At 55.5% G+C, this 18516-nt stretch overlaps 1 protein-coding gene across 1 annotated transcript in view; it reads left to right on the forward strand.

Moving 5' to 3' along the window:
• Nucleotides 1-18516, forward strand: part of LOC140430804 (cyclic nucleotide-gated channel beta-1-like) — a 332757-nt gene that overhangs the window by 60141 nt on the left and 254100 nt on the right. Inside the window, exons 12-15 of the mRNA XM_072518510.1 lie at nt 3088-3166; nt 3935-4013; nt 16698-16715; nt 17889-17964. Of these exons, the coding sequence (XP_072374611.1) occupies nt 3088-3166; nt 3935-4013; nt 16698-16715; nt 17889-17964 (252 nt within the window). The remainder of the gene's footprint in view (nt 1-3087; nt 3167-3934; nt 4014-16697; nt 16716-17888; nt 17965-18516) is intronic.

The following is an 18516-nucleotide window of genomic DNA, read 5'->3' on the forward strand; positions in this document are numbered from 1 at the left end:
TAGTGGTGTCCTGGCTCGGGTGTGACGGGGGCCTGTGGCTGCCCCCCTCGTCGCTGGGTGGTCGCTCCCGCACGTGACGGGGGGTGTCGTCTCCCTGTTGCTCCAGGTCTCTCCGTCTCCCGTGGTGTGCGAGGGGCATCCTGCGGGCGTCGCATGCTGGAGGGTCCGGGTCTCTCTGTCTCCTGTGGCGTGCGAGGGGCATCCTGCGGGCGTCGCATGCTGGAGGGTCCGGGTCTCTCCGCCTCCCGTGGCCTCCGAGGGGCATCCTGCGGGCGTCGCATGCTGGAGGGTCCGGGTCTCTCCGTCTTCCGTGGTGTGCGAGGGGTATCCTGCGGGCGTCGCATGCTGGAGGGTGCGGGTCTCTCCGTCTCCCGTGGTGTGCGAGGGGCATCCTGCGGGCGTCGCATGCTGGAGGGTCCGGGTCTCTCCGCCTCCCGTGGCCTCCGAGGGGCATCCTGCAGGCGTCGCATGCTGGAGGGTCCGGGTCTCTCCGTCTCCCGTGGCCTCCGAGGGGCATCCTGCGGGCGTCGCATGCTGGAGGGTCCGGGTCTCTCTGTCTCCCGTGGCGTGCGAGGGGCATCCTGCGGGCGTCGCATGCTGGAGGGTCCGGGTCTCTCCGCCTCCCGTGGCCTCCGAGGGGCATCCTGCGGGCGTCGCATGCTGGAGGGTCCGGGTCTCTCCGTCTCCCGTGGTGTGCGAGGGGTATCCTGCGGGCGTCGCATGCTGGAGGGTGCGGGTCTCTCCGTCTCCCGTGGTGTGCGAGGGGCATCCTGCGGGCGTCGCATGCTGGAGGGTGCGGGTCTCTCCGTCTCCCGTGGTGTGCGAGGGGCATCCTGCGGGCGTCGCATGCTGGAGGGTCCGGGTCTCTCCGCCTCCCGTGGCCTCCGAGGGGCATCCTGCAGGCGTCGCATGCTGGAGGGTCCGGGTCTCTCCGCCTCCCGTGGCCTCCGAGGGGCATCCTGCGGGCGTCGCATGCTGGAGGGTCCGGGTCTCTCCGTCTCCCGTGGTGTGCGAGGGGTATCCTGCGGGCGTCGCATGCTGGAGGGTGCGGGTCTCTCCGTCTCCCGTGGTGTGCGAGGGGCATCCTGCGGGCGTCGCATGCTGGAGGGTGCGGGTCTCTCCGTCTCCCGTGGTGTGCGAGGGGCATCCTGCGGGCGTCGCATGCTGGAGGGTCCGGGTCTCTCCGCCTCCCGTGGCCTCCGAGGGGCATCCTGCAGGCGTCGCATGCTGGAGGGTCCGGGTCTCTCCGTCTCCCATGGCCTCCGAGGGGCATCCTGCGGGCGTCGCATGCTGGAGGGTCCGGGTCTCTCCGTCTCCCGTGGCCTCCGAGGGGCATCCTGCGGGCGGTCTGCATCTGCGGGGCTGGGTGCCTGGACATTTGGTCCTGCGATACACAATGAAGCATGCATGGTTAGACATCAGGCAATGATCAGGTGATATGGGGGAGGGGGATATAGGGGAGGGGGGATATGGGGACGGGCTATCGGTGGCTCACTTGCTACTACACCCCCGACCTCTGCATCAGCAACCTCCCGGTCGTCAGGTCCGCCAGCCAGTTCCAGGGCCCTTTCCTCGTGTTCGGTCAGTGGCCTCTCATCAGCGGGGCCTCCTCCAGTCCTCACATGCTCCCTATTGTTGTGTGCGCGCTTATCCTGTGGGGGGGGTGGGGGGTGGGGTGGCAGGGGTAAAAGGCAACACTGTTAGGCAGGTATATGAATGCATGCCATCGGTTGCGCGTGCATTGCAGAGGTTAAGGATAGGGCTGGATTCACTTGGGGATATGGGGGATATGGGGGAGGGGGGATATGGGGGATATGGGGGAGGGGGGATATAGGGAGGGGGGATATGGGGGATATGGGGGAGGGGGGATATGGGGGAGGGGGGATATGGGGGAGGGGGGATATGGGGGAGGGGGATATGGGGGATATGGGGGAGGGGGGATATGGGGGAGAGGGGATATGGGGGAGGGGGGGATTATGGGGGATATGGGGAGGGGGGATTATGGGGGAGGGGGGATATGGGGGGGATATGGGGGAGGGGGGATATGGGGAGGGGGGATATGGGGAGGGGGATATGGGGAGGGGGATATGGGGGAGGGGGGATATGGAGAGGGGGATATGGGGGATATGGGGGAGGGGGGAATATGGGGAGGGGGGATATGGGGGATATGGGGGAGGGGGGATATGGGAGAGGGGGGGATATGGGGAGGGTGGATTATGGGGGATATGGGGGAGGGGGGATTATGGGGGATATGGGGGGAGGGGGGATATGGGGGAGGGGGGATATGGGGAGGGGGGATATGGGGGAGGGAGGATATGGGGAGGGGGGATATCGGGGAGGGGGGATATGGGGGTATATGGGGGAGGGGGGGAAATGGGGGAGGGGAGATATGGGGAGGGGGGGATATGGGGGAGGGGGGATATGGGGGAGGGGGGGATATGGGGAGGCTCACCCTGCCTGCTCTGACGAGGTCGTTCACCTTCTTGTGGCACTGGGTGCCTGTCCGTGGTGTCAGGGCCGCAGCGGTGACGGCCTCTGCCACTTCCCTCCACAGACGCCGGCTATGGCGTGGGGCAACTCTGCGGTCGTGCCCGGGATACAGGACGTCCCTCCTCTGCTCCACCGCGTTTGGAGCGCCTCCACATCCCGTGACTCGAACCTCGGGGCTGAGCGACGGCCAGCCATCCAGTCGGGTGTTGCGGTCGGGTGTTGCGGTCGGGTGGGGGGGAGCAGCGCGGCCTTATGAGCCGTCACGCCGTGCGGCGCGTATGACGCTGCACGGCGTGAACCACTGCGCAAGCGCGGATCCCGTTACGTCGCTGCTAGCCCATTTCGGGCCGGAGACTTTCGACCCATTTTTCCGACGTGACGCAAGTCGGATTTGCGCCATTTTTTGCGCCAATCGGCGGACTTTCCGCCGATAACGGAGAATTTCGCCCCATATTTGTGAAAGGAGCTCCTCTGCATTCGTTCTGCAGTGACAGAGAACCAGAGAAGTAATTCTTATTCTTACCGTTTGATCCAATCATGTTGTTCCCATTCAGCTTTTTGAAGCCTTAAAAAATTTCTGTCACATCTCCTTTCAAGGTCCCAGTGGAAGAGAAGAAGCCAGAACAGAATGTGACTGAGGTTAAAGAGGAAGTGTCCAAAGTCACTATTGTAGAAGGTATTATAGTCCATCTGTAATTAGCCATAGTCTAAGAGGAGCCAGGGGCATCTTTCTCTGTTAAAGCTTGAGGGGCGCCACTTTGCATCAACCAAGGTTGGCCAGGAATTTGTTCCATTCTCGCTGCCTGCCTTGGACATGTTGGAAGGACTAGCAGGTTGATTATCAACTTATTTGGCCACACGTGAAGCTCCTTTCATGGGAAGCTCCTTTCATGGCCCAAGGTCCTGGAGTGGGACTTGAACCTAGAGCTTCTGGCTTAGAGGCAGAGGTGCTACCTGATAGAACAAGATGATATTACATGGATTAATGAATACATATATTTTATTAAAATATGTGAATCATTGGTGAACCCACCAGAAATCAGCTGCAACCCCATGTTCTACAATATTAGGTACTATCTGTATCTGTTTGTTGTAATCATTTCTGATACCATCACATTTACAATATCCCCATGTCCTCAACCATATTTGCAGTCCAGGTCAAGTCACAGGACTGTGTCTGGGTAAATGTTGATGAGCTTAGATGAAGAGAGTGGGGAGAGATGCATGAGGAGCATAAATGTAAGCATGGACTGTTGGGCTGAATGGTCTGTTTGTATGCTGTAAATACTTTGTAACGCTATGCAAGTTACAAGATTGCTCATAGCACTATACAGATTGCAGGACTGTGAGAGGATTGGTCTAGATTTCAGATTCACATTGTATTAAGGTACTAGGCCGGTCTCCAGTATCTGTATAACAATATTTTGTGTGGTGATTTCCTCAGTTATTCCAGCTGATCCTGCCCCAGATCCTGTAGTGAAGGAAGAGAAGCAACCAGTGTCTGAGCCAATTGCCATGACCAGGTATGAATGTTGGGTAGTAAGCTGCGTGGAGGTTTATAGAGCTCTACCCTTGTCACTGGATCCTCTCCAAACTTAGAAACCCAGCCATGTCACTAACCCAAGTCTCCACACTTGGGGGTTTCGCATCCCTGCACATTAACAAGATCCGTCTCCGGGCTACCAAGGAGGCAAAGGCCAGGACTCCGGCCTCTTTCGGCTCCTGCACTCCCGGATCTTCTGACTTCTGACACCCCAAATATCGCTATCCCCCAGCTCGGCTTTACCTGAGTGTCCAAGAGCTTGGACATAGCCTTTGCAAAGCCTCGCCAGAATACTTTAAGCGCCGGGCAATCCCAAAACATATGGACATGGTTTGCTGGGCTCCCTGAACACCTCACACACCTGTCCTCCACCCCAAAGAACTTGCTCATTCTCGCCACTGTCATATGCGCCCGGTGGACCACCTTAAACTGAATCAAGCTAAGCCTGGCACAAGATGAGGAGGAATTGACCCTGCCCAGGGTGTCTGCCCTCAGGCCCTCATCCAGCTGCTCACCAAGCTCCTCCTCCCACTTGCCCTTCAGCTCCTCTGCCAAGGCTTCCTCCGCATCCTGCAGCTCCTGGTATATGTCTGATACCTTTCCGTCTCCTACCCACATGCCCGAGACCACCCTGTCCTGTATCCTGCGGGAAGGTAGCAGCGGAAATTCCACCACCAGCTTTTTCAAGAAAGCGCGGGCTTGCAGGTACCTAAAGGTATTCCCTGGGGGCAAACGGAATTTCTCCTCCAGCGCCTTCAGGCTAGAGAAAGTCCCACCTACGAGCAAGTCCCCCATCCTTTTGATACCCGCTCTTTGCCAGCTTAGAAACACGTCTATTCTACCCAGGACGAACTTGTGGTTGTTTCGTATCGGGGTCCAGACTGAGGCCCCTACCTCCCCCACTGACCCCAGATCCTCAGTATCGCCATCACCACCGGGCTCGTGGTGTACCGTGCTGGCGCGAGCGGCAGCGGTGCCGTTATCAGTGCCCCCAAACTAGTATCCCTGCAAGACGCCGCCTCCAGCCGCTTCCACGCCGCCCCTCCCCTCTACTACCCATTTCATCATCATGGATATGTTCGCTGCCCAATAATTCATAGATAGATTCATAGAATTTACAGTGCAGAAGGAGGCCATTCGGCCCATCGAATCTGCACCGGCTCTTGGAAAGAGCACTCTACCCAACCGCACACCTCCACCTATCACCATAACCCAGTAACCCCACCCAACACTAAAGGCAATTTTGGACACTAAGGGCAATTTAGCATGGCCAATCCACCTAACCTGCACATCTTTGGACTGTGGGAGGAAACCGGAGCACCCGGAGGAAACCCACGCACACACGGGGAGAACGTGCAGACTCCACACAGACAGTGACCCAAGCTGGGAATCGAACCTGGGACCCTGAAACTGTGAAGCAATTGTGCTAATCACTATGCTACCGTTATGCCCTTATGCAGCATACTGCATAATAGCTGCAGATGTTCGGCAGCGCCCCGCGCCCCCCCCCCCACCCCCCCCCCCCACCCCCTCCAAATCTTTAACCAATTCCTCTAACTCAATCGGGGCCCCTAATCCCTCTACTATCTCCTCCTCCACCCTTGGAAACCTCAGTTGGTCCAAGAATTGTTTCATCCCTTCCCTCCCCTCCGGGGGTTCTGACTCATAAATCCTTGAAGACCTCATTGATCCTTTCCGAGCTCAGGACCGTGTTACCCCCCCGTCCCTAATTCCCTCAATTTCCCTGGCCGCCTCTCTCTTCCGTAGTTGGTGCGCCAGCATCCTGCTTGCCTTCTCCCCATACTCTTACACCACTCCTTGTAACTTCCACAACTGCGCCTCTGCTTTCCCTGTGGGAAACAAGTCAAATTCCGCCTGCAGGCTCCGGTGCTCCTTTAGCAGCCCCTCCTCGGGGGACTCCGCATACCTCCTGTCCGCCCTGAGTATCTCCCCCACCAACCTCTCCCTCTCCATCCTATCCCTCTTCTCTCTGTGGGACCTGATAGAAATGAGCTCTCCCCTGATAACTGCCTTCAGCGCCTCCCAGACCATACTCACTGAAACCTCCCCTGTATCATTGGTCGCCACGTAGTTTTGGATACTCCTCCTAATCTGCCCACAGACCTCCTCATCCGCCAATAGTCCTACGTCCAGTCTCCATAGAGGGCGTTGGCCTCTCTCCGCCCCCAGCCTCAACTCCACCCAGTGCGGAGCATGGTCCGAGACTGCAATGGCTGAGTATACTACCCCCTCCACTCTCGGGATTAGCGCCTTGCTCACCACAAAAAAATCGATCCGTGAGTAAACTTTGTGGACGTGGGAGAAGAAAGAAAACTCCTTCGCCCTTGGCCGAGCGAATCTCCACGGGTCCACTTCCCCCATCTGGCCCATGAACCCCTCAGGACCTTGGCCGCTGCCGGCCTCTTACCCGATCTAGACCTAGACCGGTCCAGGACCGTGTTAAAGTCCCCCCCCCCCCCCCCCCCATTACCAGATTGCATGACTCCAGGTCCGGGATTGTACTCAACATTTGCTTCATAAAATCCGCATCGTCCCAATTCGGGGCATACACGTTCACTAGCACCACCTGGGCCCCCTGCAGCTTGCCACTCCCATAATATATCTACCTCCTTTATCCACCACAACACCCCCCCCCCTTCCCCCCCCCGCCTCAAATGCCACCCGTTTGCTCACCAAGATTGCGACCCCCCTGGTCTTCGCATCCAGCCCCGAGTAAAAGACCTGCCCCACCCATCCCTTCCTCAGCCTAGTTTGATCAGCGAGCTCCAAATTGTTTTTTGTAGCATGGCTACGACTGCCTTTAGCCCCTTTAAGTGCGAGAACACACGGGCCCTCTTGACTGCCCCATTCAGGCCCCTCACGTTCCACGTGATCAGCCTGGTTGGAGGGTCGATTACCCCCCCCCCCCCGCCGACTAACCATCCCCCTTTTTAGGTCAGCCATGTGTCCGCGCCTCCTGCACACTCCAGCCCCCCAACCAGAGGCTCCCCGTTCCGACTCCCCCTTTGACCCCCTACAGCCAGCAAAGCAGCATCCCAGCCATACCCCCCCCCACCCCCTCGATCCCCCTCTCCCAAGTCAAGCATCCGCTTAACCCAATTCCCCCCCATTACACTCCCGTAAGTCAGCTGACTCATGCTGACCCCGGCCGCTCCTGCCTCTACCTCCAATCCCACTGTTGCTCCCACTACGGGACTCAAACCTCCCCCCCCCCCCCCAACCAACCAAGTGAGGGAGAGAGAGCCCCCCTTATTCCCGTGTGTCAAGAAAGAAAAGCTCAAGCAAACAAACAAACTTCGGGTGCTATCCCCAACGACGAGCAACTCCCCCCTACCCCCCCCCCCCCGACCCGCGAACTTCTCTCGCTGTCCAGCCCGTCCCCACTGCCTGTGACGCAGCTCTATACAAACAGCAAATAGACCCAGAACCTCGAGGGCCCAGAACAAAGGGGCTGAAGAAGAAAACACGGGGGGAAACCAACATAACACCGCCCCCTCCAGCCCCCACCGCCCCACCGGGGTGTCCCAACAACATACAGCTGTCCATTAATTCAAGTCCAGCTTCTTGTCCTTAATAAAAGTCCACGCCTCATCCGGTGTATCGAAGTAATGGTGCCGGTCTTGGTAAGTGACCCACAGCTTCGCCGGTTGTAGCAGCCCGAACTTCACCCCTTTGCTGTGGAGGACCGCCTTGGCCCGGTAGAATCCTGCACGCCTCTTAGCCAGCTCTGCACCCCAGCCCTGGTAGATACGGATCTCGCAGTTCTCCCACTTACTGCTTCGCTCCTTCTTTGCCCTTCGCAGGATGCATTCCTTGTCGGTGAAGCGGTGAAACCTTACTACCATAGCTCTCGGCGGCCCTTTCGCCTTGGGCTTCCTTGCCAGGATTCTGTGCGCCCTGTCCAGCTCCAGGGGTCGTGGGAAGGCCCCCGCGCCCATCAGCGTCCCTAGCATCGTGGTCACAAATGCACTCGCATCCGACCCCTCCGCGCCTTCAGGGAGACCCAGAATCCGCAGGTTCTGCCTCCTCGACCTGTTTTCAAGGTCTTCCAGCTTCTCCTGCCATCTTTAGTGCAGGGCCTCGTGCGCCTCCACTCTAACCGCCAGGCCCAAAATCTCATCCTCGTTGTCAGAGGCCTTTTTCTGCACCTCCTTAAGCGCCGTCCCCTGCATCCTCTGGGTCTCCACCAACCTTTCAATAGAAGCTTTCATAGGGGCCACCATCTCCGCTTTTAACTCAGTGAAGCAGCTCCTAAGAAACTCCTGCTACTCCCGTGACCACTGGGCCCACGCTGCCTGATCCGCGCCGGCCGCCACCTTGCCTTTTCAAACCCGTTCTCCTCTCTTCTCCAAAGCAGCTTTGTTGACCGCCCCACTCCTGGTCCACTCCATACAGCGCTGGGGCACTCTCACTGTTTCCTTCCCACACTGGGAATCGTCGCCCAAGTGCCGCTGGAGCTCCGTACAAGGGCCCAAAAGTCCGTTGTCGGCGGGAGCTGCCGACCGTGTGGCCTACCCGGGCATAGCCGCAACCGGAAGTGTGACTGGATTTTTGACTCTAACTCGGAGATGCATTTACAGTTCTTGGGGCCCCGCACTCATCTTCATTTCTGCACCCCCCAACCTCAGGCCCCTTCTGATCCTACCCACCCTTACCCCACAGAACGCAAAGGTAGAAGCCACAAATGACACACATCGATCACTGCTTTTTAGTTAAACATGCCTGTATGAATAATTGCTGAATTGAAATCCAAGCTTAACCCCTGTCAGAATTATTTTAAAAATATATTTTATTTCAAACGTGTTCAAAGGTACGAAAACACAAATAAATCAGAAAACATTCTCCACCCCTCACAGTTCACAGGTTGTGCAGGTTATTCCCTCCCTGGGGGAGTGGGGGGGGGGAGGATCTGGAATACAAACACGAACCTTAGCAGAATGTTCATTTTTACCACCTGGACCCTCCCCACCAATGTCAGGTGTAACGTATCCCATCTCCTAAAGTCCTCCCCAACCTCCTCCACCAACGTTGTCAGGTTCCACTTGTGCATCGTCACTCACTCCCCCGTCACCTGATCCCCAAATACCTAAACCTGTCCCTGGCTACCCTAAATGACAGCACCCCAAGATTGGCTCCCGACCCACCGCATTCACCGGAAACATCTAATTCTTTCCAACAGTCAGCTTGTAGCCTGAGAAAGCCCCAAACCTTTCTAAAATGTCCATAATTCTCCCCATGCTCTCCAGTGGGTCCGATACGAACAGCAGCAGGTCGTCTGCGTACAGCAACACCCAACACCCGGTGTTCACTGCCCCCCTTGCAATCCCCTGCCACTCTACTGACCTCCTAAGGGCCTTCACCAAGGGCTCTATCGCCTTCGCAAGTAGCAGCGGCACAGCGGACACCCCTGCCTAATTCCCCTATGCGACTCAAAGCTCAGTGAACTCATCTCGTTTGTCCGTAAACTCGTCACCGGGGCCACCCACAGCAGACGCATCCACCTCACAAACTTTGGCCCAAACTCAAACCTTCCCAAAATCTCAAATAGGTACTGCCACTTCAACCGGTCGAAAGCCTTCTCCGCGTCCTATCAGACCACTACCTCTGGCACCCATCTCTTTGACAGGGTCATGATTACATTTAATAACCGCCTAATTTACTGGAAAGTTGCCTACCCTTCACGAAACCCGTTTTGTCCTCTGCAACCACCTCCGGAACGCATCCTTCCATCCTCCCCGCCACCAACTTAGCCAACACTTTCACAACAGTGTTCAACAGTGATATGGGCCTGTATGACCCACACTTCAACGGGTCCTTCCCCTTCTTCGGGATTAGTGTGATCAATGCCTGGGTGAGTGTCTCCGGCAGCTCCCCCTTCTCCAGTGCCTCGCTAAACATCCCCATTAAATGTGGTGCAGGGGCAGCACGATGGCGCAGTGGGCTAGCCCTGCTGCCTCACGGCGCCGAGGTCCCAGGTTCGATCCCGGCTCTGGGTCACTGTCTGTGTGGAGTTTGCACATTCTCCCTGTATTTCCGTGGGTTTCGCCCCCACAACCCAAAGATGTGCAGGTTAGGTGGATTGGCCACACAGAATTGCCCATTAATTGGAAAAAAAATGAATTGTGGTGCCAACTCCGTCGCAAACTTCTTATCGAACTCTGCCGGGTAACCGTTCAGCCCCGGTGCCTTCCCTTCATCCCTTTTATGCTTTTCATCACCTCTCCCAGCTCTATAAGAATAATAATCTTTATAATAATCTCTAGTGTCACAAGTAGGCTTACATTAACATTACAATGAAGTTACTGTGAAAAGCCCCTAGTCACCACATTCTGGCACCTGGGGGTTCCTCCAGCGCTTGCCTCCTCTCCTCATCCAGCCTAGGGAATTCCAGCTCATCCAACAAGCACCCCATATCCCCTTCCTCACCACCCGGCCCGGCCCTATATAACTTTTCATAATACTTCCTGAATGTCTCGTTAATCTTTCCCGGCTCCGACACTATATCCTCCTTCCCTGCCCACACCCTCAATATTTCCCTGGATGCAGTCTGCCTCCGTAGCTGGTGGGCCTAGGCACGGTGTGTTTCATTGTAAACCCACCTCTGCTCTAACACCTTCTTTAAGGACACAACGGGCGCGATTCTCCGGAACAATTTCCAAGTGTAGCGAGCATGAATTGCCGCGAGTTTCCCGGCCCTCGGCCCAGTGAAACCGGCAACACAATTCAATGTTAATTGGTCCACTTAATGAGGCCTCATGGGCTTCTCACCGCAAATAACACCTCACCAGCCGTGCTCGCCACGGCCATCCCCAGCCAGCTCGCAATAATGGCGCCCAGGAGACCAGCCCCATGATTCGGGGATGCTGACCTGGGGAGGCAGATATATGGGAGCACCACCACCTGGATGTTCCCCTCCAAGTCACTCACCATTCTGCTTTGGAAATACATCGCTGTCCCTGTGATAAACACCACTGGTAACACACTACATGTATTACGGTACTGCCACTGTATTACAGGTACCACAGTAAATCCCAGCCTGCTGGCTCCGCCCAGCAGGCGGCGTATAAAAGTGTGTGCTCTCCTGTGCTGCTCCCATTCTGGTTCCAGCTGCAGGAGGTACAACATCTTGTGCAATAAAGCCTCGATTGTTTCACCATTCTCGTCTCGTGGTAATTGACGATACATCAATTTATTGCACAAGATTTTTAAAAGATGAACATCTTAATCAAGCCTGATCGCCTGGAGCTGAACCCTCACGCAGCCGCCGCCACGTCCACCTTTGAGCACTGGCGAGCCTGCTTTGAAGGCTACCTCAGAGCAGCCACTGAAGAACCCTCGGACTCACAGAAGCTCCAGGTCCTCTACTCACGAGTGAGCCCTCAGGTTTTTCCCCTCATCAGGGACGCGCCCTTCACAGAAGCGATGGTGCTACTAAAGCGACAGTACATCAAATCTGTGAATCAAGTGTACACCAGGCACCTCCTGGCCACGAGACGGCAATTCCCCTGGGAATTCTCAGGATGATTTCTTGCGGGCTCTACGGATACTCGGTAGGAACTGTGACTGCCAGGCAATTTCGGCAGTCCAGCACACTGACCTACTAATCAGAGACGCTTATGTCATGGGCATTAAGTCTACTTATGTTCGCCAGCGGCTATTGGAAGGGGGTACGCTCGACTTTGCAAAAACTGTGCAGCTTGCTAACTCACTAGAAGTGGCCTCTCGCAACCTGGAGGCCTACACCTCCAACCGCGCGGCACTCTTGTGGGCATTGTGGGCCCCACCGGCGGCTGACTCGAGTACATCGCAAGCCTGCGCCGCGTGGCAGCCAGCCAACTCTGGAGGGCCCAAATGTTACTTTTGTGGCCAGAGCAAACATCCCAGGCAGCGCTGCCCGGCCCGGAGCCCGACCTGCAACGGGTGTGGGAAGAAGGGCCACTTCGTTTCCGTTTGCCAGGCCCGGTTGGTCGCCGCTGTTTCCAGGCCCGGCATTGCTGCACCCCCAACGTGTGATCCAGGGGCGCCGCCATCTTCTCCACCACAAGCCATGTGCGACCCGTGGGCGCCGCCATCTTTGATGCCGTCCGCCATGTGCGCCCCGTGGGTGCCGCCACCTTCGGCGCCACCTTGGACCGCGTTCGCAGACCACCGATACCGCCGCCACCGCTGATCAGCCCGGGACCTCCCAACATCTTCCGCAGCTCGCCTCCATCACCCTTGACCAGTCTCGGCCCTGCAACCTCGCAACCGCTACAACGACGTTAAAGATCAACGGGCACGAGGCGACCTGCCTCTACAAGGTACATCCCGTCACCCAGAAAATCTCCCTGGCCTCCGGATCCCATTCCGTGCAAATCCGGGGGTACTGCGTCGCGACCCTCACCATCCAGGGCGTAGAGGACAGCAACTTCAGGCTCTGCGTCCTCCCCGACCTCTGCGTTGCCTGTTACTAGGTCTTGATTTTCAATGCCATCTCCAAAGCCTTACGCTGAAATTCGGCGGACGCCTGCCCCCCCTCACCGTCTGCGGCCTCACAGCCCTTAAGGTCGATCCGCCTTCACTGTTTGCAAACCTCACCCCGGACTATAAGCCCGTCGCCACTAGAAGCAGACGGTACAATGTGCAGGACAGGACCTTTATCAAGTCGGAGGTCCAACGACTTCTGCGGGAGGGGATCATTGAGGCCAGTAACAGCCCCTGGAGAGCTCAAAAGGTGGTAGTGAAGACTGGGGAGAAGCACAGGATGGTCATGTACTACAGTCAGACCATCAACCGGTACAAGCAGCTCGACGCGTACCCCCTCCCACGCATATCTGTCAGTATCGAGTCTTCTCCACAGTTGACTTGAAGTCTGCCTACCACCAGCTCCCCATCCGCCCGGAGGACCGCCAATACACTGCATTCGAAGTAGATGGCCGCCTCCAGCACTTCCTTAGAGTTCCCTTCGGTGTCACCAATGGGGTCTCGGTCTTCCAGTGAGAGATGGACCAAATGGTTGACCAGTACGGGCTGCGGGCCACCTTTCCGTACCTAGATAGCATCACCATCTGCCGCCACGATCAGCAGGACCACGACGCCAACCTCCAAAAATTCCTCCATACCGCCAAACTCCTTACCTCACCTACGGAGAAATGCGTGTTCAGCACCAAACGCTTAGCCATCCTTGGGTACGTAGTGGAAAATGGAGTCCTAGGGCCTGACCCCGACCCCTCCTGGAACTCCCCCTCCCCCACTGCCCCAAGGTCCCGAAACGATGCCTGGGGTTTTTCTCATATTACGCCTAGTGGGTCCCTAATTATGCCGACAAGGCCCGCCCACTCATCAAGTCCACAGTTTTTCCCCTGACGACTGAGCCCCACTGGGCCTTCAACCACATCAAGGCGGACATCGCCAAGGCCACGATGCAAGCAGTCGATGAGTCCCTCCCCTTTCAGGTCGAGAGCGATGCATCGGACATCGCTCTGGCCGCCACCCTCAACCAGGCGGGCAGACCCGTGGCTTTCTTTTCCCGCACCCTGCACGCCTACGGAATTCGGCACTCCTCTGTCGAAAAGGAGGCCCAAGCCATTGTGGAAGCTGTGCGACATTTGAGGCATTACCTGGCTGGCAGGAGATTCACTCTCCTCACTGACCAACGGTCGGTTGCCTTCATGTTTAACAATACGCAGCGGGGCAAGATCAAAAATGACAAGATCTTGAGGTGGAGGATCGAGCTCTCCACCTACAAACATTGAGATCTTGTATCGCCCGGGGAAGCTCAATGAGCTCCCGGATTCCCTATCCCGTGGTCCATGTGCCAGCGCACAAGTGGACCAACTCCGGGCTCTCCACAATGACCTCTGCCACCCGGAGGTCACCTGGTTCTTCCATTTTATCAAGGCCCGCAACCTGCCCTACTCCATCGAGGAGGTCAGGACCGTGACCAGACTACCAAGTCTGCACAGAGTGCAAGCCGCCCTTCTACCGGCCAGATAGAGCGCACCTGGTGAAGGCCTCCCACCCTTTTGAGCGCCTCAGCATGGACTTCAAAGGGCCCCTCCCCTCCACTAACCGCAACGTGTACTTCCTCAATGTAATTGATGAGTACTCCCCTTTCCCTTTCGCCATCCCATGCCCCGACATGACTTCTGCCACGGTCATCAAGGCCCTGCACAGTATCTTCACCCTGTTCGGTTTCCCCACCTACATCCACAGTGAGTGATGAGCTGCGTCAGTTCCTGCTAAGCAAGGGCATCGCCTCGAGCAGGACGACCAGCTACAACCCCCGGGGAAACGGGCAGGTGGAGAGGGAAAATGGAATGGTCTGGAAGGCCGTCCAGCTGGCCCTGCGGTCTAGAGTCTCCTGCTGGCAGGAGGTCCTCCCCGACGCGCTCCACTCCATCCGGTCGCTCCTGTGCACCACTCCTAATGAGACCCCTCATGAATGTGTGTTTGCCTTCCCTAGGAAGTCCACCTCCGGGGTCTCGCTCCCAACATGGCTGACAGTTCCTGGACCCGTCCTCCTCCGGGAGCCATAAATTGGATCCCTTGGTTGAGAAAGTCCACCTCCTCCACGCGAACCCACAGTACGCCTACGTGGCACACCCCGACGGGCGCCAGGACACAGTCTCCCTCCGGGACCTGGCCCCTGCTGGGTCCCCACCCACAACCTCTGACCTGATACCACGCCTCCCCCCCCACCTCCGGTTGCCTCGTTCACCCCTGCGCCACCCACCCTCCCACCAGCGAACCTCACCGCAGCCCCCACCCCAGCAGGATCCGTCCACTCACCGGATCCACTCAGGGGTGACGAAGGAGAGGACAACACGCTCCCGGAGTCTCAGGTATCCACATCGGAACCCACACCACCACAGGACTGAGGCGATCGCAGCGGAGGGTCAAAGCCCCCGACAGACTCAATCTGTAATGTTGTTCTTCACCCACGCCGGACTTTTTTTAAACAGGGGGTGAATGTGGTAAACATCACTGGTAACACACTACATGTATTACGGTACTGCCACTGTATGACAGGTACCACAGTAAATCCCAGCCTGCTGGCTCCTCCCAGCTGGCGACGTATAAAAGTGTATCCTCCCCTGCGCTGCTCCCATTCTGGTTTCAGCTGCAGGAGGGACAACATCTTGTGCAATAAAGCCTCGATTGTTTCACCATTCTCGTCTTGTGGTAATTGACGGTACATCAGTCCCTTCACTGCCGCTGGGTTAAAATCCTGGAACTCCCTCCCTCACACCACCGTGGGTGTACAGGGACTGCAGCGGTTCAAGAAGGCAGCTCACCACCACCATCTCATGGAGAATTAAGGATGTGCAATAAATGTTGGCCTAACGAAGCTCACATTCCTTGAATGAATTTAAAGAAACATAGAATCATAGAATCCCCACAGTGTAGAAGGAGGCCATTTGGCCCATCAAGTCTGCACCGACCCTTCGAATGAGCACTCGAGCCCCGTCCACTCCACCCTATCCCCATCTACACCTATCCTGCACATCCTTGGATACTAAGGGTCAATTTAGCATGGCCAATCCCCCTAATATGCACATCTTTGGATGTGAGAGGAAACTGGAGCACCCGGAGGAAACCCACGCAGCCACGGGGAGAACGTGCAGACTCCGCACAGACAGTCGCCCGAGGTCGGAATCGAACCCGGGTCCCTGGTGCTGTGAGACAGCAGTGCTAACCACTGTGCCACCTGACAAATGTCAGGAAGGGTGGACCTTCAGGTGGGAGGTCAACACACGGTAAAGGTAAATGTATTGAACAGCTCATTGCAGATGTGCTGTAGCACTAAACACTAGAGTGACACAGAGGCTAACCCTGCTCACAAGCACTGATGCTGCATCACCGAGATTTAATTGATGGTCAAACATTTTGTTTGGCTACTCTATTTGTCTGCCCCTAGCTTACATGTTGTTTTCATTATTGCCTCTGACTTTTCTACAGCCTTTGCAAGGCTGCCGGGGAATTGGAATGCCTCGTAAAGTTTATTCAAGAGATTGCAGAACTTTAGTTTCCTCATAATGATTCCTCCCCATTTTCACAGTCATTCAGATTCAGCCGACATATAATTTACCTCTCCCACCACTTGTGTCTTCCTCAAACCAGTCTGAGCTTGCAACTGGATGAATAATTATTCAAATGTATTTCTACTCATGACTGATGTGGCTGTTGCCGGCAAGGTCAGCATTTTAGTTTCCATTCCTAATATGTCCTTCGAGAAGATGCTGGGGAGCAACAGTTCAGGGAGTTCCAGGATTTTGAACAAACAACACTGAAGGAATGGGGTGCGTTCCCAAGTCAGGATGGTTTGTGGCTTAGAGCTGGTCATGCTCCAATGTGCCTGCCACCATTGATCCTCTCGTTGGGAGAGGTCACAGGCTTGGGTACTGTCGAAGAAAATAATCATTCAAATTGTCCTTACCCAGTGAGCTGAGGGCTGAATTACACTTGGCTTAGTGGGCAAGATTAACACAAATTTTAAACCATTTACGACTGATTTAAATCCAAGGTGCCCTTTACCCCCTCGCCATTGACCACCCCTCACCACCCTTACCCCTGCCACCACCTATTACAAACCATTGTGATATATTTGCTTCTTTGGAAATATTAGCAAATGTCTAATCACTATTTTCCTATTGCTTTGCAGCAGTAAAGAGGATAAAAGGTAACAGTGCTCAACGTGCAGAGAAAAACAGATGCTCTTTGCTTATTTTTAAAGCTCATTAATGCGTGCGGTTGTTAGAGTCATTGAAACCCTGCAGAGCGGAAGGAGGTCATTCAGCTTATTGTGTCTGCACAGTGGAGGGAGAGTGTGAAGGGGCGAAGGGGAGAGGGGAGGGATAGTGTGAAGGGGGAGGGAGAGTGGGAAGGGGAGGGGGAGTCTGGGCGGTGGAGAGAGTGTGATGGGGAGGGAGAATGTGAAGTGGGAGGGAGAGTGTGAAGGGGAGGGGGAGTCTGGAGGGGGGAGGGAGAGTGTGAAGGGGGTGGGAGTGATGCGGGGGGGAGGGAGATTGTGATGAAGATGGGAGTGATGGGGAGGGAGAGTTTAAAGGGTGGGGGAGAGTGTGAAGGAGGAGGGAGAATGTGAAAGGGGAGGGAGAGTGTGAAGGGGAGGGGGAGGGAGAGTGTGAAGGGGGAGGGAGAATGTGAACGGGGAGGGGGAGGGAGAGTGTGAAGGGGAGGGAGAGTGTGAAGGAGGGAGGGTGTGTGTGAGGGGGAAGTAGAGTGGGGGAAGGAGGGGGAGTGTGAGGGGGAAGAGTGGAGGGTGTGTGGGCGAGGGAGTTTGGGGGTGGGGAATGGGGGAGCTGTTGGGAGAGGGGGTTGGGAGGTGTCTAGACGCCTCAACAATCTTGATGCACCAACCACCATTGTTATCTCCAATATCTCTGGGCCTGTAAATCCCAGTGAAGTCTCCAGCTCTACCATGTGGGTGTCATTGGTCTTGTGAGATAGGGCTTCCAGTGGGACTTTCATTATCAGCAGAAACCTGCATCTACCTGACTTAATGCTACTTGTAGAATGCTGGACCTAAGGGCTTCCATGGCATTGCTGAGGGATTGGTTTCTCACTACCCAGCTCGCCGCGGAAGCAGTTGCATTTGGACAAATTACTAGAAAGCTGCTAGCCTATTGTAATGGGTCCTTTGAGTGGCATAGAAATGGGGGATAAATGTAGAACCTGAAAGAATCCACAATTAACACATCTATTGACTCTGAGGTAAAAATTGGGAGATCTGTGGGAGCAAGATCAGGGTCAATTCATAACTATTTTTTTCAAGATTTATATCTGATCAAATCGTTGCTAAGTATTTAACTTATTTTATTGTTCTGCTCTTCAGTGTCTTCAGTTGGCTAGTACAAGGTCTTGGGAAAGCTGTACCACAGCCGGTGATCAGATCCAAATTGATAAAGGAGGTATGTTCTAAACGAGAATTTAACTAAAAGGAGTGTCAGGACGCTGACACAGAGAAATTGACTTCAATCTTTAGAAATCAGCATTGGTTGAAATCACATCAAATCAGATGATCAGCATTTTGACTGAGAGGAATGATTTAGTTAACATAACCGGGAATGTCATTGCAGCCATGGTACAAAGTTGGACATAATAGCTGAATTTGAGAGGTGAGATGAAAGTAACTGCTCTAGATACCAAGACAACATTTTACTGAGACACATAAGTAACCCGAGTAAAACTAAAATCGATAGGGATCAGGGAAAAACTCTCAATTTTCTGCAGTCATACCTGGCTCATAGGAAGATCATTGCAAGTATTGGAGACCAGTCAACTCAACGTAAAGACATTGCTGCAGGAGTCCCTCAGGACAGAGTCTTAGATCCAATCGTTTTCTGCTGCTTCATCCTTGTTCTTCCCTCCAGCATAAGGTTGGAAGTGGATATATTCGCTGATGATTGCAAAGTTCAGCTCCATGAGTAATTCCTCAGATATTGAATTCCAAAGAACAAAGA

This window comes from Scyliorhinus torazame, chromosome 10 (genome assembly GCF_047496885.1).
Source record: "Scyliorhinus torazame isolate Kashiwa2021f chromosome 10, sScyTor2.1, whole genome shotgun sequence".
Lineage (NCBI taxonomy): Eukaryota > Metazoa > Chordata > Chondrichthyes > Carcharhiniformes > Scyliorhinidae > Scyliorhinus > Scyliorhinus torazame.